This window comes from Protopterus annectens, chromosome 2.part0 (genome assembly GCF_019279795.1).
Source record: "Protopterus annectens isolate FY-2018-M chromosome 2.part0, PAN1.0, whole genome shotgun sequence".
Lineage (NCBI taxonomy): Eukaryota > Metazoa > Chordata > Ceratodontiformes > Protopteridae > Protopterus > Protopterus annectens.
The window spans coordinates 239,696,701-239,721,108 of NC_056728.1; the positions used below are offsets into that span (position 1 = coordinate 239,696,701).

Consider the following 24,408-nt stretch of genomic DNA (forward strand, 5'->3'; position numbering starts at 1 on the left):
AAAGAATCTCCAGCTGAGTTATTGGATCTGCTAGTGGTAATAAGTAGTTTAGTAGAAGAGCGTAAGTTCTTAAGATTGTTGTAGGGGGTAATGAGAGTAGTTAGTATAGGAGTATAGGTGGGGTAGTGCAGGCTCTTATGGATAATAGCAAGCTGGTGAAATAGTAACTGGTTTTGGAACTCTAGCCATCCTAATTGTTTTAGGTTGTTGCAATGATGTGTTCTAAAAGGAGAACCAGTGGCAAATCTAGCAATACTATGGTAGGAGGTAGCAAGTCTGTTGAGGTTGTTTTTTGAGAGAGTGGTATATATGGGTGAAGCATAGAGTAGGGTAGAGATTAAATGAGTTCTAGCTATAGCGGTTTTGGCTGAAGGAGTAAGAAAGGGTTTGATTCTATAAAGGGATCCCAGTTTCTTATTTACTGTTTTTATAGTGATGTTAATATGAGTATCGAAGTTTAGTTATTATCTGTGGTTATTCCAAGAAGTTTAGTGGTTGGGTCAGGAGATATAAGAGTCCCGTTCTTGGATATAAGAGTGAAGTGAAGAGGGGTTGACCTGCGAGTAGGAGTAAAAAGTAGCAGTTTAGTTTTTTTAGGGTTAAGTAGGAGGCATCGGCTTAAAAACCATTGCTCAACTGTATTGAATGCTTTTTGTGTAAGGGACTGTAGCTCGGAAGGAGTATTAGCTGAGCAAATAATGGTTGAGTCGTCTGCATATAAAGGTTGCATGAGGAATTGCTAGGTGGAGGTCATTAATGAAAATGGAAAATAGCAGTGGGCCTAATATGGAGTCCTGGGGAACACCAAGGGAAATGGGGAGGTGAGAAGATAGATTGCTTTCCCATAGTACTGCTTGTTCTCTATTGTCTAAGTAAGATTTAAACAATTTTAAGGCTAGAGTATCGAGAGAAAGAGATTTAAGTATTTCTATAAGGAGCTGGTGGTTAACCATGTCAAAAGCCTTAGATAAATCAATGAAGTTAGAAGAGGAAAGAGTATTATTATTACGGTTTAAATTTATGCAGTCTGTGAAGGAAAGTAGAGCTGTGGTGGTACTGTGATTAGGTCTAAACCCATGTTGACAGTTGGCCAGTAGGTTATTTTCAATAAGATGGATGAGTAGTTGCTTATGGATACATTTTTCCATAATTTTTGCCAGTGGAGAGAGTAGAGCTATTGGTCTATAGTTTGAAATGTCAATGGAGTTTCCGCCTTTGTAGGGGGATGATGTGTGAGATTTTCCAGATAGATGGGATATTTCCTTCTGTTATCATTCTGTTTATTAGTATGGAAATGGGGAAGGCTATGGCTTTGGCACCTTTTTGCAGGTATTCTGCAGGTAGTTGGTCAGCAGATGGTGTAGTAGGTTTTAGTTTTTCTAGAAGAGAGCAAATGAAGGAAGTAGGAACAGGTTTTAGCTGAAATGATAGAATTGGGTCAGTCGGTGAGGTGGTTAGATTAGGGGAACTTGGAGATAATTGCTTAGCTAGTGTTTGAATGGCATCTGTAAAGAAAGAATTGAAGGCATTGGCAGTTTGTGTTGGATTCTCATGGTTAGAGCCTTGTGGGCTAGGTGTATTAGACTGGCCTGGGTGTAGGAGTTTGTTGATGCTGGACCAAAATTTTTGTGGATTCCTTTGGTTAGTTTGTTGTAGTTGGATATAAAAGTTTTTTTTATCTAAGAGGACAGCTTTTTTAGTAGTATTTCTCAGTTGTCTAAAGGTTTGGTGGTCTGTTGAATTCCTAGTAGTGCGCCATTTTTTCCCAAGATTTGTTTCTAAGGAGGATTTTCTGTCTAGTAGCTCTAGTGAGCCACGGGGCAGGTTTAGCCTTATTTCTAATAGAGCATACTGGGGCATGGTGGTCAAGGATGGCTAAGAATGCGGAATTAAAGTAGTCAACTGCTTCATCTAAAGGGAGTGTTTTTAGTGGTGACCAATTGCAGTGTTTGAGTTCGAGCTGGAAAAGTTCAGGGTTAAAGAATTTTTTAGTCCATATTGTCTGATAGGAATTTGGGTGAGGTATGCTAGTTTTGTGTCTGATGATATATGTGAGTAAGTGTCACTCAGGGAGGGTGCCTGCTTTGTATGTGTGATGTGGAGAGTTTATAAGAATCCAGTCTAATGTGGTTTCCTTGTTGGTTTTATAAATTCTTGTAGGGGAGGTGATGACTTGTGAGAAGCCGTAAAGATTAATATGGGTGGTGGGATGAGGGGTACTACAGGACTTCCAGTCAATGTTAAAGTCTCCAAGGACAAAAGTTTCTTGTGGAAGATTAGTTGATAGCCAATTGAGAATACTTTCAAGGGTGTTAATGTTATTTCCAGGGGGAAGGTAAATACAAGCAATGTTTATGGATTTGAATTTGTTGGCTTGAAGTTTAGTGACAAGGATTTCAGCATTATTAAATATAGGTTGGTTTATGTTTGAAGTGGCAACTTGTAGATTATTTCTATAGAGGACTGCAACACCCCATTCCTATCATACCTTGCCTGCACATAGAGTGCCTGTGGTGGGCAGAGGCCTAGCACCAAAACAAGGGACTGCCATTCACACCACCCCCTGCCACCCAAACCCTAACTACAGACACATCAGTCTATGCATGGGGGGCTCATCTGGCAGGGAAGTGCATTCACGGCAAATGGAGCCCAAATCAAATGCACCTTCATATCAATCAAAAAGAAATGCTAGCTGTACAGAATGCACTGGCAGCATTCAAGGACTACCTTCATCCAGGACAACTAATGGTAAAGACGGACAACACCATGGTTATGTGGTACATAAACAAGCAGGGGGGGTACACATTCCTACCCCCTCTGCAGACTATCCATGGCATTGTGGAACACAGCCTTGAGCTACCAAGTACAACTACAAGCACAATTCTTGCCAGGAAAGCTGAATATTCTGTCAGATGAACTAAGCAGAAATCTCATGGACCCACACGAATGGAAACCGGAACCATGGATTTTCAACATGTTGACATGCAAATGGGGGAGCCCAGACATAGATATTTTTGCCTCACCCCAGAACTACCAGTTGGACAAATGTTGCACAAGAACTCCTCATAAAAAAGCCTGGAAAGTGGATGCTCTGCCCTTCAGTCTACGCCTTTCCCGTTCTGCCTCTGCTCCCCAAAGTTCTACTAAAAGTCAAACAGGACAAACCAAAAATGATTCTGATTGCTCCAGACTGGCCTCTGCAACACTGGTACTCACTCCTGTGGAGTGTGTCAGAAATCTTTCCATGGCACCTGCCTCAGACACCTTCATTACTGTCTCAGCAGGAGAACCAAAGTCTGCACCCTCCGCTCTGAACTTTGAATCTGGCAGCTTGGCTAATCATTTAAATTCCCACTTAGCATCCCTCAGCAAACCTGTAATGGATGTCATTTTGGAGGCAAGAAGACCTAGTACTAGAAAATCTTATGCCGACAAATGGAAAAGATTCTGTGCCTGGAATCGATCTCAAGGGATGAGCACAGCAGTGCCCAGTTTACCTCAGACTTTGCAATACTCAACTGAGATGATTCACAAGGACCTGTCTCTTTCTTCCATAAAAATCAGTGCCTCAGCCATTTCAGCTCATTACAACACATAACCCCCCTCTTCTCTCATCCTCTGCTAAAGCAGTATCTCAGAGGGGCCAAAAACTTGAGACCACCCAGGAGAGTTCCAACCCCTGCCTGGGACCGTAACTTTGTATTGGAGAAACTCACTCTACCTCCTTTCGAGCCAGCTGCTACTGCAGACTTAACATTTATTTCCCGGAAAACAGCCTTCCTTTTAACAATCACTTCAGCTAGAAGGATTTCTGAATTACAGGCCCTTATGGCAGTAGAGCCTTTCATCATCTTTCATGCGGACAGTGTGTCACTCCAGGACCAATCCATCCTTCATGCCCATGGTGGTATCCAGTGTGGCTCTTAATCAGTCCATTCATTTGCCAACTTTCTTTCCCAATCCACAGAACAAGGGGGAATGGATTCTGCATTCATTGGATGTACGCAGACCGCTTAGATTTTACTTGGACATGACTAAATCTCGAAGAAAATCTGAACAACTGCTGGTAGCATTTGCTGCAGGGGCAGAGGGGAAGGCTATTTCAAAGCAAACGATTTCTAAATGGATAAGCCATTGTATTAATTTCTCCTATAAGCACCATGGAAAACCTATCCCCCAGGGGATCAGATCTCATTCCACCAGGGCTGCATGTACTTCTACAGCCTTTCTCAGAAGTGTTCCTACCAGGGATATTCTAGAAGCTGCTACTTGGAGTTCAGTTCATACTTTCACCAAGCATTATCACTTACCAATTTTCTCTAAATCCAGAGCTGGCTTTGCCACAGCTGTTTTGCAGGGCCTTATAGCTGGTCCTAATGCTGTATAAATCCATCCTCCCAACCATAGCTAGCTTTTGGAATAAATGTAATGACTGCAACAGTGAAACACGAAGAACATAGTACAGTTGTGTACACTTGCCATAAATGTAGATGTTCGAGTATATTCACTGTTGCAGTCCTGGTTACCCTCCCTCCAGCCCCCTGTTTTTCTCTTACTGTACCTCTACTTTCCTTTACTATGCTTAAAAGCCTTTTTGGTGTATTTGCTTTTGTTTTGAGGTATATTTTTGTGTTTTTAATAACTTAAATGTGTATTTTGCTCCCCATTTGGGGGGCACCTGACATCTGGGGCAAGAAAAACTGATGTAATGGTGTCGGCTGCATGTTTTATACCCCTGACGACCTGACGTCATGGAAGAAGGGACAGCAATCAATGCAGGACCTAAGACTTTGTTAATCAGGCCGATTGAGGGCAACCTGCCAGCAGATTACCCAAATGTAATGACTGCAACAGGGAATACACTCGAACATCTACATTTATGGTAAGTGTACACAACTGTAATTTTCCCAGTCTTGCAAAGTAGAACTTAATGGAAACATTTAAGGAGTCTGAATGTATTTTTAGATGGTTACCCACTTTTTCCTTAAACATTTCATTTACTTAACTGTTTATTTCCAACATTGACATGCTTGTGTGTCATGGTAATGGCAAGTGGTACATCCTGTTAAACGTTTGTTTTCATGCCTCCTGTATGTTGCGTAAATGCTTATCAATGCAGACCGATAATGATGTTATTTGTAATTAAGCAAACTGGTTTGTCATGCTGACTTCTCAGACCACTCCCCCCTTAACAAAGTGTGTTAGGCCATATTTGCTTCACCAGCATTTTCTGTTTCTTACATGCAGATGTAGCTGAATGAGCTTTGTCTAAAAGTTGTCCATAACTGTAGATGTTAATGCATGTCTTGTGTAAAATTGCAGTAACTTTGTGACAGGCTTGGCCATTGATACAGAACTTAAAAAAACAAAAAAAAAAGTTTAAGATTTGTAAAAAAAAAAAAAAAAAAAAAAAAAAAAAAATGATGTTTGGTACCAAACATTTTGTTTGTTTTATACTAGGAGATCCCACAGCAGATGAATGGAAGTGACTGTGGAGTTTTTCTCTGTAAATATGCTGATTATATAGCAAGAGACAAGCCTATTACTTTTACACAGGTAAAGTCATGAGTAAGTTACTTTAATTCGCAATATTGTATTAGTGCAAGAAAGTTCTATTTATTTTTGAAAGTAAATCTTTCAAAACTTCAAATGGTCTCGGGACTTTTCATAGCAGAATCTAACTGAACAAATAGTTTAACAGATATGTCAGTATTGTGTATTAGCTCTGGCAACAGCGTGACACTTTAACATATTTCTTTTGCTGAATTCATAGTGAGAATGGGAGTAGTGTAAGTGTGTTTTGCTTTTATCACCCCTTCGTATCTGGCTTTATTCCTTCAGGATGGATTGAACCTCATGTCTTTAAATATAAAGTAATTATTTTTAAGGGGTTCTGGCAAATTTATTTACGCTTCAGTTTAAGTGTATTCATTGAAGCAAAAAGTAATGAAAACTGAGAGAAGAAGCGACTGCTCAAAAGATCACCCTGCTTATTTGTGTTTACATGCAAGACAAAAAAATGGAAATACACATTCCAAAAAAAAAGTCTTTTTTATATATATATATATATATGTCATATATATATATATATATATATATATATATATATATATATATATATATATATATATATATGTCATATATATATATATATATATATATATATATATATATATATATATATATAAAATAGGTGGGAATAATACTTTCTGTCATAATGGCTATTCTGTTCATGTTATCTTTAAATGTAAATGGCCTCAGAGTAGACAAAATGCAGAGTACTGAATTATATTAAGTAATGTAGAGTGTAAGCAATGTTGCAAGAGACACGTTTGGATAGAAATGAGCATGTGAATTTTTGACAAAGGAAGGATTTCAAGATGCACATTCAGCAGAATATCAGGCACGATGAAAAGCAGAGTAATCCTGATTGCTAGAGGAGCTCCAGTAGTGATAGAAGAGGGGAAAAAAGGCAATAATAATAGAGTTGTGGTAGTCAGGAGCTATTAGCAAGGGAGGAGGAGAATTACAATGGCATGTATTTATATTTCACCAAAAGCTGCAATTCTTGAACTTAAACATTTTTGGTGAAAATAATTAGTTTTCAGCAGGGAATATTACTTATGGGTGGGGACTGGAACTTGATTTGCAAGAGTGAGGGTATATCAGGAGGCCCTACAGGATTGATTTGTGAACAAATATATGAACATATATTGGTATAGAGGATGTGAATTCAGTAGTAGGAAATCAGACAATTGATGTATTCCCCAAGGTACAGTAATTGGGCTACACTGGATAGAATCTGTATTTCACAGTTGCATGTGCATTTCATTCATAGCTTTAACACAAATCCATTAACAATTTCACATTATGCACTGATAAAAACTAAGACAAAGATGTAGGCTAATGAAGTAAAAATGAAATACTGACGCTTTCCTACTTAATTTGTTAGTAAGACAAAGATGTAGGCTGATGAAGTAAAAATGAAATAGTGACACTTTCCTACTTAATTTGTTAGAAAGAGAGGCATTTAAGGAATGGGTAGTGGAAATAATTTGAAAGTTATGGAAAACAGAAATTTCTACAGAAGAGGTAGCTAGTGAGTGTGATCAAATGAAAATGGAGTTAAAAACGCAGGATATAAATAAAAGAAAGGTATGGGAAGGAAGTAATAGGGGAGGGGCTGACAAACGTTAAAGTGTTGCAGAGTAAGAGGAATCTCAGACCAAGGACAGGAGCCAACTACACAGTGCTGAAGAGAAAGGGGAGTATTTGGTAGTATGCATGAGTTTAGAAAGATTACTGTTAAGTAACTGTGCTTGATAACTCCTGAGCACAAAACTTTTTAGCACAACAGTTTAGGCAACAGAAAGTAGAATGGCTTTTCACCAAACGTATGGTGCCTTTGACAAGAAAAATAACCTGAGGTCCTGTAGAGGTGTTAGAGCTATAGATATTTGGGAAACTTTATGAAAATTTGTATAAAGCAGAGGAATGTGGTGGCACTTACCCCCACATCCACAAACCAGGACAGCCATCACCAAGACACTTGGGTGCAGAGGATTATTTCCAGAGGCTATTAGTCTTCCATCCTTACCTTCACCATCACTGTTTCTGTACTTTTCCTATACCTGCTTGAATGCCTCTTTCCACCACCCATTCTGGTGGTTTGTATTGTGGTGCACAACCCTTTCAGTGAAGAAGTATTTTTGCAGATCCATAGAATAGTTAACACACCCAATCTGCTGCCTATGCCCCCTCCTGCACTCCTGTGTTAAAGTTGACCTCTTCACATCTCCCCTGACATGATCTTATATGTTCATATAATATATCCACCTGTGTCTTCTGGTCTCGAGTTAGAAGTGGTCCAAATTCTTTAGCTTCTGTCGTGTCCATTTTTCTCCATTCATTATATTTTTCTATTGTCGTTCCTCTGGATTCTTTTCAGCAGTGTGATGTTCCTTGCTTTGTGTGGCCTTCAGAGCTACCCATCGGCTTTACTGTGTGGTATAATCAAGGCCAAGTAGAGCAAAGCATTCTTTGCTTCTGGAGTTTGTCACCCTTCAGGATCCACCCCAGCACTGTTTACTGCTACCCCTACTCGTTCTGTTCATTTCTGGAGATCTACTCCAGGTGGGAACCACACTTGAGATCCTTTTCCTGCTCTGTTGCTATCATCTTTACTCCTTTTAGCTGATACTTCACATCACACTTGTTCTGGCATTTTTCTGCACAGAATCTTAACTCTTATTTCTATCATCCACTGCTACACACATCTTTGCGTCATCAGTAAAGAGGTTGGTCCTGTTCAGTCTTCACTCCTTTTAAACATACTAAAGAGTACTGGACTGAGGACAACCCATGTCATACTCCCCTACTCACTTTCTTTGTTGTGGTATTTTGTCTCACCTTACCGCAACCCTCAGCTTTCTCATTCTTAGGAACACTTGAGGTAATGGGGATATGACTATCCCATCATTTTTGTGAGACTGAATCAAAGGCTTTTGTGAAGTGCAGGTAAATTATCTGTTGACAGTTCTTTGGTTCATAGGTTCATACTAGGCTATCTGCCCTGAGGCAATTATAAGCCTAGCCCAATTCTGTATGGCTTACGCCACCCCTTGATTTGAGTATACTGTGCCCTTTTTAAGGTTTAGTTTACTGTGCCTCTGTCTAATAGTGACACGGGAGTAATCCCTGGGACAAACCTACAATCCCCCATCCACCTATTGAGATTCTTCTTGAAGAGATTCAGTGAGTTGCTCTGCCTCACATGAACTGGAATTCTATTCCAGAGTGAAGGGAGCCTCTGGGTTATGAACCTGTCCCTCCAGCAAGTTCTATTTATTTCTGTGCTGAGGTTCAAGTTCCTCGAGCGTGTGGCTCTAAGTGATTTAGATTTACTGAGGTGGAGCATGTCCATTAATTCTGGATTTGACATAGCTTTGTATGCCAGGCATAGATCGCCTCGAAGTAGGCAGTATGCAACTGAGTAGAGCTAGAGTTTTTTTAACCGAGCAGCATATGGCATCTGTTTGAGACCCTTGATCCTCTTGGTGAGATACTTTTGGGGTCTTTCTAATTGCTGCAGGTGTCGGGTAAGGTACATCCCAAAAGGGGCATTGTATTCTATGATGGGCCTGATGAGGGATGAATAAAGGGGCACGATTACCTCTCTTGATCTAGATGTGAAACCCTTTGTGATGAGGTGGGCTATATAGAAGGTCTTTCTAACTACTTTGGCAATGTGGTTTTCAAAGGAGAGATTGCTATCAACTTGGGTCCCCAGGTCCCTAATAACTTTCTCTGTACTTAATGGGTTTCCGCCTATGTGGTAATTTGTGGGCACATTGTTTTTGCCAAAGGGTATGACTATACATTTTTTGGCATTTAGCTTTAAACCATGGTGCTGGCACCAGTTATGTGTCTCTGTGAGACCTTTCTGAACTATGTTTGTGTCAGCTGGAGAGTTGATTATGGCGCCCAGTTTGCAGTCGTCTGCGAACTTGGTGAGCCATAGTCCTCCCACGTTTGCCTGTACCTCGGAAAAGTATATACCGAACAAGAGTGGTCCCAGGACAGAACCCTGTGGGACGCCAGTTGTGACTGGTTTCGAGTCTGACATGGCTCCAGCAACTCTCACTCTGTGGGTTCTGTCTTTGAGCCAGTTTGCGACCCATGTTGTGACATAGGGGTTTATATTTAAGCTGGATAGCTTATCTATGATGCCCTAGTGGGGTATTGTGTCAAATGCCTTTGCAAGGTCCAGATAGGCTGTGTGTGGACTACCTTCCCTTCATCTGTGGCTTTGGTGACTGTTTCGAAGAAGTCAACCAGGTTCAAAAGGCAGGATCTGCCCTTGACAAAGCCGAACTGGGTAGGATCTAGTGTCTGTAGGTCCCCAATGTCTTTGTTTATGAGCTCCATGATGATCCTCTCCATAGCCTTGCAGACTAAGCTAGTCAGGCTTATGGGGCGATAGTTTCCAGGGTCCGTAGAGGCTCCACCTTTGTGGAGTGGGACCACTGTTGCTGTACGCCATTCTGTGGGCACATATCCTGTAGTGAGGCTGAGATTGTATAGCTGTTCTATTTGAGGGATTAGTTCCTCTTGGAGTTCATGTAGGGCAACCTGGGACGCCATCTGGTCCCATGGAAGCAGTGTTTTTGCTTTGGAGAGGGCAGCCTTCACCTGAGCATCAGAGATGTTTGGGAGGCAGCCCTCTGCTGGGATAGTTATTTGCTCTTTTGGGGAGAAGTTTGCACTGAACCTGTCTGCCAGGATATTGGCGATGTCTGTGGGTTCAGTGTATTTTTTGTCGTTTAGAATCAACTCAGAACAAGTCTGGGAGTTGCATCCCAGGTTTCTAACATAATTGAAAAAAGCCTTATGATTGTCTTTGGTGTCCTGTGCAATTTTTCTCTCGAAGCTGGCCTTGGAGGATTTTATGAGGGATCGTAATTTTTTGCTAGTACTGATCAGACATGCTTTCCCTATTAGGGATTTTGCTCTATCATGTAGTAGCTTCCTCCTTCTGTTGTACAGTTTATTTATGGCAGGGGTCCACCAGACTGGACGCCTGCCTTTGAATGATTGGGTCTTGGTTTTGTTTGGGATAGCATGATCCATGCATTCCTGGAGATGTCCGTAGAATGCGTTTATATAGGATTCTGCAGTTTGGGCCGTAGTTTCCACTGGCCCTGGGGCCTTGAAGGATTCCACTTCAGTTTTGAGAAGTGAGAAGTTCGCTTTTGAGAAGTTTTTCACTTTGGTTTTCTGGGCTGGGGGTGGGGTCGGGATGTGGACATCCAGTGAAATTAATTTATGGTCTGATCTTAACAATGAGGGATATACTTCTGGTGTGGGGCATAGAGTCCCCATGTTGGTAATGATCAGGTCTAGTATGTTGTCCCCTCTTGTGGGAGTGGTGACTAGTTGTTCCATAGCATTTGAGTTTATAATTTCCAGGAACCTTTGGGCTAAGGTGCTGAGGCTTGAGTAGTGCTCCCAGTCAATGTTTGGGTAGTTGAAGTCACCCAATATAATGGTGTTTGGAGAGATCTTCATGTTCTCCAATGTTTTCAGGAAAGCCGAGTGGGATTCCTGACTTTGAGAGGGTGGTCTGTAGGATGCTATAAACTGAAAAGCAGTCTTGCCCACTGTTAGTTGCACATGGATGGTCTCCGATACTTCGTGCAATGCCACTAACCTGGAGGTGTGGATATCCTTGATAAATATGGAAACTTCCCCCTCCTTTTATGGTTCGGTCTGGGTTTGGGGGCCAAAAAGCATGATATGAGGTATAGCTTGGTAGTGCTGGGGTGCTCTCTGGAGCCTTGAACCAGGTTTCTGTCTCTGCACAGATATCGATGTTCTCCATACTGAGGAGAGCTTCGAGTGCGTGCATCTTGAGGTTAAGACTTCTGGCGTTTAGCAGCATTACCCTTAGTTTCTTGTTCCTTGTGCTGTCTATGGGGGTGGGTTCACCATTCAGAAAGCTTGATCATGTTTGACTGACTGCTGATTATAACCGTGAACCTATGTTAACTGCTGCTTTTGAAGATTGTTGTCCTCTCAGAGAACAACCACGTCCCTTCCGATCAGGATTCCATCTATGAATTTACCTGCCACTATTAAGTTAATAGACCTGTAGTTCAGTGGATTCTTCCTGATGTTCATCGTGCATACAGCTGCAGTCATAACAGATGGGTTATCCTGCCGTCAGGCGGGTCCTCGGTCGGCCGAATTCCAAAGTGTAGGTCCGGCGTCGGATGTCGTCGCTTCTTCCCTGACGTCAGTGCGGCAGGGGTATAAAAGAACCAGCCGACGCCATTTTCTTCAGTCTTTCTTGCCGCGCGGTGCCCGAAGCAGAAGCAGTTCGCAAGTGCCGGTCGGCCAACTCCTGAGATTACGAAAATTTTTCAGCCGAAGACTTCTTGAAAGCTAAGTACCCCGTTGGGGAAACTTTTCTTGCCTCAGACCGATGTCAGACAAAGTTAATAATTGCATTTCATGTGGGAAGCAAATACCACATAAGGATTTCCATTCCTTCTGCATTCCTTGCTTAGGCCCAGACCACAACGTCTCGCCCTGTCGTTTTTGTGCTAGATTCAACAAACGCACTATTAAGTGTCGGGCGGAGTTCGCCCAACACTATTTTGGTAAAAAATTTAATTACATTATGTCGTCGGATACTCCGACTCCAGTTTTGAGTAAAAGGCGCAAAGATAAGGACCGACATACGAGGTCCGCGACTTCTACCGACACCACGCTAAAGCCGGCTACTGGTGCCCCAGTTCTCAGCGAGGCGCCTACGCAGCCCATGAGTACCGATGACGCTTCTTTAGCGGTGTCTTCTGTGCCCGAGGTCGCAGGCTCCTCTGCCCCCACCCTGACTACAGATACCGACGCCACTCTTGGCGGGGAAACTCAGAGTTTAGACAGGCCTGCCACCTCTCAAGGTGTCTTCAGGCCTTCCTCTTTTTCCATTAAGGCTTTCACAAAATGTAAAGCAGCCATGAAAACTAAAAGACGAGCTCCACAGAGCCCCTCTCAAGGCCCCATGCCTAAAAAACAGATGCTCAAAATGGCTGAGGATTTGATTACTCTTATCAGGGGTTCTCAACCCCCCTCGGACAAAAGGCCCAGATTGGAGGAAGACTACCTTTCCTCAGACCAGGCCTCTATTACCTCAGAACATTCTGGGGACCAGGAATATTCATATTCCCCTTTTGAAGATTCTGATGCTGAGGAGTCCATTCCCTCTGTTTTCCCCCCCTGAGGACTATTCTTTTGGGGAAACCTTACATACCTTGAGGGAACACTTCCACTGGGAAGGCCAAGATTACTCAGATTCCAAGAAAAGGCTCAGGGATTTTCTCTTGCTTCCTCAGCACAGGCCTCTGGCTATCCCTCCTGTCTTGGACATACTAGATGATGTGTACACAGAGGCCAGCCTTAACCCAGATTCTTTACCTCCAGCTCCTGTTAAACCTGACAGGTATTACCAGGTTCCTGATTCACACCAATTCCTATTCAAAAGCCATGCTGCTGACCCAGAAACTATTTCACAGGGTCCCAAGGGAATTAAGGCCTCTACTGCCAAAAACCCATTGCCTTCAGAGAGAGATTCCAGAGCTTTAGAAAGGTGGGGGAAAAGGTATACACCTCGGCCACTTTAACCATGAGGGCATTAAACTGTCAGTTCCATATGTTAAAGTATCAACAGTTTTTGTTATCTCAGTTGAAAAGCAAAATGACACAACCTGAACAACCAGACTTGAAGGAGTTGCCTTGCAATGTGGTTTTGATGCTTTAGAGGCCTCATGTAGAGCTGCTGTTACAGGGTCTGTCATACGTAGACATGCTTGGCTCAAAGAGCAAACCTTACCAGATCATGTCAAAGCTAAATTACTAGATGCACCTCTTCAAAAAGATGTATTGTTTGGTGTTAAAGCTGAGGAGGTATTAAAGAAAATGGAGGAAAAGGCAAGATCAATGCAAACAGTGAAAAATTTCCTACAGGTACAACCTCCACGTTTCAGCTGAAACTGGCCTTCAAAAAATTGGTCCTTTCCAGCCATGGACAGACCTCAAAGAGGTAGATACAGGCGCCCGAGGGGTAGAGGGCAATCTCAAGGATCATTTAGAGCCAGACAATGGCAAGCACCTACACCTAGAGGTGGAGAGGATAGATCACAGCCATTCAGAAAGCAGACACAATGACTTTCCCCTTTGCATGCCAAGCAAAGCTTTAATGGCAGCACCTTTAGGCGGAAAACTGGCATTATTTTCAAAAAATTGGCATATTGTCACAAAAGACAAATGGATCCTGGACATTATAGACAGGGGCTACAGATTCCACTTTCACACCCTTCCAAAAATGAGAGGCATGCCAAACCTGCCACAAAATCCAAGGGCAGAGGCACAAATACAAATTTCAGCTCTCATGGACATGAAAGCTATTCAAGAGGTACCTGCACAAGAACCAGGGTCAAGGTTTTTATTCCAGACTATTCCTGGTACCAAGGAAGGACAAAGATTGGAGACCTATTTTGGACCTATCCATCCTAAACACATATTTACTCGTACCAAAATTCAAGATACTCACATTACAGCAGCTTCTTCCCATGCTGGGCAAGGAGTCTTGGCTGGTAACATTGGACCTCAAGGAGGCATACCTGCATGTCCCTATCAGACAAGATTGCAGAAGATACCTCAGATTTCTTGCAGGTTCAACCCATTATCAATTCTCTGCATTGCCCTTTGGCTTATCTACTGCGCCCAGAGTGTTCACGAAATGCCTGGCATCAGTAATTGCCTTTTGCAGACTTCAAGGGATACAAATATACCCATATCTGGACGACTGCCTGATCCAAGCGGACAGCAAGCACATACTTCTGAAACACCTGGCGTTTGTAATAAGGTTGTTGAACTTTCTGGGATACACAGTCAACAAAAAGAAATCAAAACTAATACCCTCTCAAGCAATAATTTTCCTGGGTGCCAGCTTGAATACAAACACCCAGATGGCCTACCTCACGCTAGAGAAGCAATGGCAACTATCTCAGTACTTCAGAAAAATGGCAACCTTCACCAGGCTGACTACAAGGAAAGTCCTGCAGGCTCTGGGATTCATGGCATCTTGCATCCTGCTGATCCCATGTGCAAAGCTGCATATGAGGAAACTTCAATGGTACCTAAAAAAATTGATGGTCTCAATACAGCCACAGTTTGGAAACAATTATACCACTCATTCCATGTCTTCAAAAGGAATTTCTGTGGTGGGCTCAAGCATGCCAAAGAAACATAGGTTTCCCCCTCTGCATGCCTCAAGCAAATCAAATCATCACAACAGACGCCTCGGACTACGCCTGGGGGGCGCACATGACAGATCAGTGCATTCAAGGCAAATGGTCCCGAAAAGAAAAGCACCTACACATCAATCAAAAGGAAATGCTAGCAGTACAAAATGCTATTATGGCTTTCAAAGACCTACTGCATCCAGGCCAGCTATTGATAAGGACAGACAACACCACAGTGATATGGTACATAAATAAACAGGGAGGAACTCATTCATACCCCCTGTGCAGGCTAGCCATGTCTCTTTGGAACACGGCTCTGGAATTGCAAATCCAACTTCAAGCACAATTCCTGCCAGGGAAGGCAAACATGCTGGCAGACAACCTAAGCAGAAATATGACAGATCCACACGAATGGAAGTTGCATCCTCAAGTTTTCGCAAAGATAATTCAGGCATGGGGAAGGCCAGACATAGATCTCTTTGCTACCCACAGAAATTACCAACTGAAAAAATTGTGCTCAGGGACCTATCATCCACAGGCCTGGAAAGTGGACGCACTTTCTTTCAGTTGGACAACATTGGCAGTTTATGCCTTTCCACCTCTTCCTCTGCTGCCCAAAGTTCTATTAAAAGTCAGAGCAGACAGGCCAAAGATGATTCTCATTGCTCCAGACTGGCCAAGACAACACTGGTATCCACTCCTGAGGAGCCTGACACATTCCCCACCATGGATCCTGCCTCTAGTGCCTCTTCTGTTGACCCAGCACAACTTCAAAACTCTTCACAGTCAGCTGAAAACCCTCAGTCTAGCCGCATGGAGGATTCCTTGATTTCCCAACAGACCCTCCTCTCCAAGGAGGTGCAGGATGTCATCTTGGAGGCCAGAAGGCCTTCTACTAGAAAAGCCTACTCCGCCAAATGGAAACGGTTTTGCGCCTGGAATCAGAAAAAGGGCCAGAATCCTTGGGTACTAAATTTACCTCAAATATTACAGTACCTAGCTGAGATGTTAAACAGTGGACTTTACTTCTCCTCCATCAAGATCCATGCTTCAGCCATTTCTGCACAATACAACACTGATCCTCCTATATTCTCTCATCCTCTCTTAAGACAGTTCCTCAGAGGGGCTAAGAATATAAAACCCCCAAGGAAGCCACCAGTACCTGCTTGGGACCTCAACTTCATTTTAGAAAAACTGACCCTGCCTCCATTTGAGCCAGCTGCCTCAACAGAACTGCAATATTTATCATGGAAAACAGCCTTCCTTCTGGCTATCACCTTAGCACGCAAGGTTTCGGAACTACAAGCCCTCATGGCTGTGCAACCTTTCATCATTTTCCATCCGGGCAGAGTTTCCTTATGAACCAACCCTTCCTTTATGCCAAAGGTAGTGTCCAGTGTAGCCTTGAATCAGACTATCCACTTACCTACCTTTTATCCTAACCCACAAAACAAAAGGGAAAGACTACTACATTCCTTGGACATTCACAGACAACTTCGTTATTATTTGGACAGGACAAAGCCATTCAGAAAATCAGAGCAACTCTTTGTGTCCTATGCTACAGGTGCTCAAGGAAAGGCTATTTCCAAACAGACAATCTCAAAATGGATAGCCCACTGCATACGCTTTTGTTACTCTTTTCATGGTAAAACTGTACCTACAAGCATCAGATCTCACTCCACAAGGGCCACAGCTACCTCTGCAGCTTTCCTCAGGGGGGTTCCTACCAAGGATATTTTGGAAGCAGCCACTTGGAGTTCTGTGCACACTTTCTCCAAGTACTATCACCTTCCACTATACTCTAAATCTAGAGCGGGCTTTGCCACAGCAGTCTTGCAGGGCATCCTTGCTCCTCCTAGTTCCACTTAGTGCCTGCCACCCCTTTTTAGCTTTGGGATTCTACCCATCTGTTATGACTGCAGCTGTATGCACGATGAACATAGTACAGTTTTGTACCTACCATAAATGTAGATGTTCAAGTGCTAATACTGCTGCAGTCCAGGTTTCCCTCCCTCCATCCCCTCTTGGGACAGGCCTTATGACAAACACCTCCTCGTACAACCTGATTGGGGTATTCTTTTATGGTGTATTTGCTTGCAAACTACTGTTTTTTGATTATATTACATTGCATTATTACATAAGTTTATGTTTTGCCTTCCTTCTGTGGGGGCACCTGACATCTGGGGCAAGAAAAACTGAAGAAAATGGCATCGGCTGGTTCTTTTATACCCCTGCCGCACTGACGTCAGGGAAGAAGTGACGACATCTGACGCTGGACCTAGACTTTGGAATTCGGCCAACCGAGGACCCGCCTGACGGCAGGATAACCCATCTGTTATGACTGCAGCTGTATTAGCACTCGAACATCTACATTTATGGTAGGTACAAAACTGTACATTCTCCTCCCCTTTTGTAAGACTGTTTCACTAACCTCCATTCCTGAGGCACTTTAGCACTGACCACTGACTTGTTGAAAATCTGTATCATGGGATTTGGCAGCACACCGGCCAGATTTCTGATGATGGTAGTTTAGCTAGTCCTTATGCTTTAACCTCCATAAGGATAGACAGTTCCCCTCAAACTTCCAATGTGAAGTTGTTCTATCTCGCCGTTTTGTTCTTACATGTGGGTTCGGAGCCGATCCCTCGGCTCCGAGTCGGCCACTTTTAAAGCTCAGACTCTCAGAGAAGCTTGAGACCAAGTGTATATCCCATGATGCTCTACTGTAAATCCCCAGATCTAGTTTGCCGCTGCAATGGATCTACAGCTCGTCGGAGGAAGCTCGGGCCAGTGACTTATTTTTTCTATATTTATAGAAGATTTTTCTGAGTAATAGTATCTTATATTGTTAAAATAGAAGTGATATTCTACAGTATTAGGCTATAGCCTGTTTGTTTAGCTCTAGTTAAATTTTTTGAAGTATTTCTCTTCGTGTCTTTTTAGGCCTCTCATCTGTTTGGGCGTGACAGGGCTCTGTCAGCTCTTGTGTATGTGTGTGTGTGCTCTTTTTTCTTCCTTCATTATATAATCCTAGGTATTTATATATATATATACTGACATATGTCCTGTAAAAGCTTAGTTCTTACTTAAATAAGTATTGTAGTTAATATTTAGATAGATAACTGTTGTGTTTTTGTTATTATATTGAGAATTCAGGGACCTGAATTTATATTGTTAACATGTCAGAAAAACAAGAGTCAGGATTCAAAAGGTGTGGTCAAAAAATGTCTGTTACAGACAACCACTCCACCTGCGTGTACTGTTTGGGTTCTGTTCACCTACAAGAGGTGTGCTCTATCTGCCACTCCTTTAGTGCCAGGGTTCTCTTGGAAAGGCGCAGGAAGCTGGTAGGGGACTTCTGAAGCCTGAATTTCAGGCTACTTTAGACAAGGCCGACCTCTCTTCCAAGGCTTCGAAGGGGTCGAAGACTTCCAAGTGATCCTCGGAGCCCAAGTCATCTGCTCCGAGTTTCTCTGGTATGGTTCGTACATCGACTCCACAGCCCTTGGAGCCCAGTTGTGGGTCCGATATTGGAGACTCCTCAGTCTCCAGTTCTTCAATCGGTACCATCTTCGGCTCCTTTGACCCATCCCTCGACACATTCTTTGAGGCTTTCTGATGTGGACCTGGACCAAGTGGTTGAGGCTCTTAGAGAACCCGGCCCTGTCCAAAATGCTGTCCGCTTCGAGCCACTCTGCTTCGAAGCCTGAAACCCCAGCCATAATTTCTTCCCCTCCTCCTCCGAAGCCAATCGAGCTCTCTGAGCCAGGGCAGACGGAACCGATGTTGGTAGAGCCCTTGGAGCCGAGGTTTGATCCACTTCCCTCGGATCCATCGACCTTGATCTCCTCGGTTCCAACCAGGGAGTCTCTGGGCCGAAAGTCCCTCGCTGGCTCCGAGGTGGAGTCGAACCGATACCTCTGTTCCGACCCTTCCCGTCGGGGCTTCGGCACAGCTGGCTTCGGCTCCATCCAGTTGGCTTCAGCTCCGTCCTCTGGATTGGAGCAGGGAGAGCTGCCGGCCTCTTCGGAGCCGACAGACTTCTCGGACCGAGATTCTGGTGCCTTCGATGCCATGAGGAAGGTCATGTCTGCTAAGACCACTACCTCCTCGGATCTGTCTTCCCTTCCCCCTAAAGGGCCTCGTTCTACCTCTTCCCCACAGGTCCCCACCAAGCTTTGAGATCCAGGGCCTCAGGTATCCCCATTGGGTGGCCCCTCCTCTATAGGGACTTCACCGGATGCTCCCACCGATGAAGTACCTAGGAAGAGACTGTGCAAGAGGAGGCACTTTGATTCCCCACAGGAATCCCTGACATCGGATACCGACTTAGAGGAATCAGAAGGGTCCTCACGATCCCCCTCAGAGGATGTCTCATTTGCAGACATATTGGAGATCTTAAGGCAGAGGGGTGATTGGCAGTCCCTTGCCCTTACTGAGGACGAGTCGGTCCTCCTTGAAGGCCTTTGGATCTCAACCATCCACCTCCTGGGTTATCCCGCCCTTCGATGAATTGATGGAGCTGGTTGCTCGAAGGGCGTGGGAGTCCCCTGACTCAGTGGAACCGGTCCCTCAGAGGCCCAACAAGTTTATTTCTTCCCCTACTGGCAAAGCTTTTCTTACCAAGGGAGTCCCAGTTGATGCCATGGTGGTGGCGGCAGCCACCAAGAAAGAGATGTCGGAAACCTCTTCTTCTGTCCATCCTCCTAATAGGGATTCTAGGACAATGGACAGGTATGGGAAACGCGTATTTAGTTCTGCGGAATTTTCCATGAGATCGCTCAACTACCTGATCCATTTTACCCGCCTTCAACGAGATCTCCTTAAAGGGCTGGGAGATACTCTCCAGGGTAACACAGCTGATGCAGTTTCTGAGAAGGTGACTGCACAACTTAACACCCTCAATTCGATAGTAAACTCATCCATGCGACTCATTTCTTATGCTGCCGATGGATCGAGTAGGGCGGCAAGCTCAGCGATAGCTTTTCGGAGAAAGTCCTGGATGGGCCTTTGCTCCTTTGCGGAAGCCTTCAAATCTTCCTTCCTCAATACCCCATTCGATGGTTCCGCCTTGTTCGGGCCCAAAGTTAAGGAGACGCTTACTAGGTGTGAACAAGAAGGAAAGACTCTTGTCTGCTGTAGGAGTCCGTTTTTTCACTCCAACTAGATCGTATCCCAAAAGGCAACAAAGTGGAAAAATGTGGTTCCGAAAACCCCAAGGAGCTTTCCAAAGCACACATACGGATACCCCCTCTAGGGGCAGAGGAGGGGGCAAAAATCGAAGACGCCATCCAAACGGCAGAGGCGGTCCACAAAACCAGGGTGACAGGGAGCAGTTCTCTGGTAAGCCCTATCAGCGTTCCTGAAAGGAAGCCCGGCTGTCCTTCTCTGGAGGCAGTCGGGGATCACTTGGCTTTATACCCAAACGCCTGGCTAAACATTACAACGGATTCTTGGGTAAAAAGCATCATTGCCAGAGGTTACTACATTCCCTTTACAAAACTACCCCCCATGTGTACAAGGATTCCAGACGTTCCACCCAGTCTGAGAAAGCTAGCAGCCATAGAAATCCGATACCTGCTAAACAAAAGAGTCATCCAGCCAGTCCCAGCGGACCAAATAGGATCCGGAACTTACTCAAGGTTCTTTTTAGTTCCAAAGAAAACAGGGGACTGGAGGCCCATACTGGACCTCAGCAAACTCAAAACCTTCATCAAGAAGGAAAAGTTCCGGATGGTCACGCTTCAATCGATTCTTCCGTTCTTAGCAACGGGCGATTGGATGTGCTCTATAGATCTCAAGGATGCTTACTACCACATCAAAATGGACAGATCATCCAGAGATCACCTGCATTTCCGGCTGGGGGCCAGTCATTGCCAATTCAGAGCCCTGCCCTTTGGTCTCACCACAGCCCCCAGAGTGTTCACCAAATGTATGGCAGTGGTCACGGCTCACCTGAGACGTTTGGGATTCCGGGTGTTTCCATATCTGGACGACTGGCTCCTCACCGCCACCTCCAGGCATCAACTAATCCAAGCAAGGGACTACACCATAAACCTTTGTTCCCAGTTGGGCATAACCTTAAACTTTGAAAAATCTGCGTTATCGCCCTCGCAGCATATTAAGTTTATAGGAGCAGAACTGGACACCGTCAATTCAAGGATCAGGTTGCCTCAAGCAAGAATCGTATCTCTTAAAAAGTCAATTTTCCAGTCTGTTGGTCCAGAACAAAGCTCCTGCCTCCCAGATACTGCAGCTATTAGGCACAGTGGCAGCCACACTGATAGCAGTCCTGTTAGGGAGCATACACATGCGGATACTCCAGTGGCTACTCTTCACACAATGGTCTTACCAACGACTGCCCATGTCACACGAGATTCGGTTAATGAATCTTTGCAAGAAGGATCTCAATTGGTGGTTGAACAGTGACCAAGTAGTAATCGGACGTCCCTTTGTTCTTCCCCAACCCACAGCCACAGTGACCACGGATGCTTCCCTGATAGGGTGGGGGGGCTATTTCAGGGAAAGACTGTCCAAGGCACTTGGTCAAACATGGAATCGCATTTGCATATAAATGTCCTAGAGCTGAGAGCAGTGTTCCTGGCGTTGCAACACTTTCACGACTCTCTTCCTCCAGGTACAATTGCTATCCAGACAGACATGTCGGTAGTCTGGTACATCAACAAGCAAGGGGGAACCAGATCATATCCCTTATGCCAAGAGGCCCTAAGAATTTGGCAATGGGCTGTATCCACCGGACGCTTTCTGATAGCAACGCACATCCCGGGGTCATCCAACATGATAGCAGACAAGCTAAGCAGGGCCATGCTGTTGCCTCACTAGTGGTCTCTCAAACAACAGGTGGCGGACAAGATTTTCCGCAGATGGGGCCAGCCTTGCTGCGACCTATTTGTATCTCCGATGAATGCCAAATGCAGCAGCTACTTTGCCCTTTATCCCCCACCGGGGAGCAACCCGAGGGACGCACTCCTACACGATTGGTCCCCAGGCCTCCTATATGCCTTCCCGCCAATCCCTCTAATCCCCAAAGTCATACAGAAAGCCAAAAGTCTGGGAAGGACTTTGATTTTGATAGCCCCATCTTGGCCTCATCAGATTTGGTTTCCCTTCCTGCAGAAGTACCAAGTGGAAGAACCATGGATCCTGGACCCAGTGCCAGATCTTCTGATTCATTCATCGGGAGTTCTTCATCCCTCCCTCATCTCCCTAAAGCTGACAGCTTGGCTGCTCCAATTCCCATATTAGCCAGGTCTCAAGATTTGTCTCCCGTGGTCCAACTTATTATAGTTTCCTCTCATAAACTGTCTACCAGGAAACTATATTCGTTCACTGGGCTTCCCATCATAACATTGACCCTTATGTGGCACCCATTCATATCATCTTAGAGTTCTTGTCTTCCTTGTTCCATGATGGCACAGCAGCTGCCATCATTAGAGTTCAATTGGCTGCTATTTCCAATTTACATGTGGGGTTTAATGGGTCTAACATCATGTCCCATAGATTATGTAAGGCCTTCTTGAAAGGCACCCACCGTCTCAGACCACCAATCAGACAACCTGTGTCTCCCTGGAATTTGAACCTGGTTTTATCTCAGTTGATGCTCGCTCCCTTCGAACCCGCCTCATCATGTCATTTAAAGTTTCTGTCTTGGAAAACTATATTTCTGGTAGCCATTACATCTGCAAGTAGGATCTCCGAATTGCAAGCCTTGTCCTCCAAGTCCCCATATTTGATTTTTCACCCTGATAGGGTGTCTCTCAGGACTAACCCTACCTTTCTCCCCAAGGTCTGTTCAGAAACTAACTTGAATCAGGCCATTGAGCTTCCAACCTTCTTTAGACACCATACCAACAGACTGGAATATATGTTACACAAGCTTGATGTACACAGACAATTAAAATTCTACCTGGATAGAACGAAAGACTTAAGACAATCGGATCAACTGTTTGTCTCTTACTCAGAAAATAAGAAAGATTCTGCAGTATCAAAAATCACATTATCCAAGTGGCTTTCTGACTGCATCAAATTCATTTATTCCTCCACTAATCAGCCATTACTGACTAACGTTAAAGCCCATTCTACCCGGGCTGTTTCTACTTCATTAGCTCATGCAGCTCATTTGCCCTTGGATACCATCTTTGCAGCTGCCACGTGGTCAAAACCTCACACGTTTATCACTCATTACAAAGTGGACAGGGTCTCCAGGGACAGGACTTCCTTTGGTTCCACTGTGCTCAGGAATGTTCTCCCGTAAGCTACCCAGGGTTAGGGTGCTTGGGACGCTAAAGAAGTTATGTCCTTACCATAACGTTCCATGTGAGTTGTTCATCTCGCCTTTTTGTTCTTACATTCCCACCCACCTTCCCCCTCCGGTTGAGAAAGATGGTTGCCTTGGTGGATTGGTCGAGTTTTGTCAGCCTGTCTTCTTGGACAGACTGTTTATTCCTTCTACAAGCTTATAGCTAGCTAGATAGGTAGGCACTATAGTTCTCTTTCTTCTGGTAGGCTGTCTTTGGTTGCAGCATACTAGATCTGGGGATTTACAGTAGAGCATCATGGGATATACACTTGGTCTCGAGCTTCTCTGAGAGTCTGAGCTTTAAAAGCGGCCGACTCAGAGCCGAGGGATCGGCTCTGAACCCACATGTAAGAACAAAAAGCGAGATGAACAACTCACATGGAACGTTATGGTAAGAACATAACTTCTTTTTTTTCTGTCCAGCTTTGCCCCATTCCAGTTGTAAATTCTGTTGTTACTATTATCTTTACACAATTCTATTTGTTGGTTACCTAAATAGTTAGTACTTGCTAAAGCTTGCAAGCTTTGAGTTACTACTTAGGTTCATAGGTTGGTACTAGAATGTATGCCCTAGGGACTGTACAAACCTAGCCATAACAATTCCCTGGCTATTTCTTCCCACACTTTTACTTCCTGGACCCCTGTCTAGCAGGACGACTGAAGTGATCCCCGGGGTGAATTTCCTTTCTCCCATCCAATTGTCAAGGTTCCTTTTGAAGAGGTCCAAAGAGGTGCTCTGCTTGACATGTATGGGCAGTCTATTCCAGAGTTTGGGGAGTCTCTGGGTCAGTAACCTATCCCTCCAGCATGTTTTGTTGTGATGACAAGGTTTAGATCCCTGGAGCGTATGGCTCTGAGGGATTGGGATTTCTTTAAGTGTAGCATGTCCAACAGCTCTGGGTTTGGCATAGCCTTGTATGTTAAGCAGAGATTGCCTCTGAGTAGACTATATGAGATAGAGTATAGCTGGAGTTTTTTTTAAGGTGGTCAGCATAGGGCATCTGCTTTAGGCCTGTGATTCTTTTAGTGAGGTATTTCTGTGGCCTTTCCAGTTGTTGCAGGTGTCTTGAGAGGTACATACCAAATGGGGCGTTGTATTTTATAATGGGTCTAATGAGGGATGAGTACAGTGGGATAATGACCTCCTTTTTTCTGGATGAAAAGCCCTTAGTGATGAGGTGTGCCACATAGAAGGATTTCCTGACTGTTGTGGCGATGTGGTTATCGAAGGTGAGACCACTGTCCACCTGTGTCCCTAAGTCTCTTATCACACTTTCGGTGTTT

The 24,408-nt window shown here is 44.2% G+C and overlaps 1 protein-coding gene across 3 annotated transcripts in view; it reads left to right on the plus strand.

Annotated features, from left to right (window-relative positions):
• Positions 1 to 24,408, plus strand: part of LOC122793043 (sentrin-specific protease 2-like) — a 1,342,091-nt gene that overhangs the window by 1,079,687 nt on the left and 237,996 nt on the right. For all 3 annotated transcript variants that reach the window (XM_044060712.1, XM_044060713.1, XM_044060715.1), the window contains one exon: positions 5,461 to 5,556. In XM_044060712.1, coding sequence (XP_043916647.1) covers positions 5,461 to 5,556 — 96 coding nt within the window. The remainder of the gene's footprint in view (positions 1 to 5,460; positions 5,557 to 24,408) is intronic.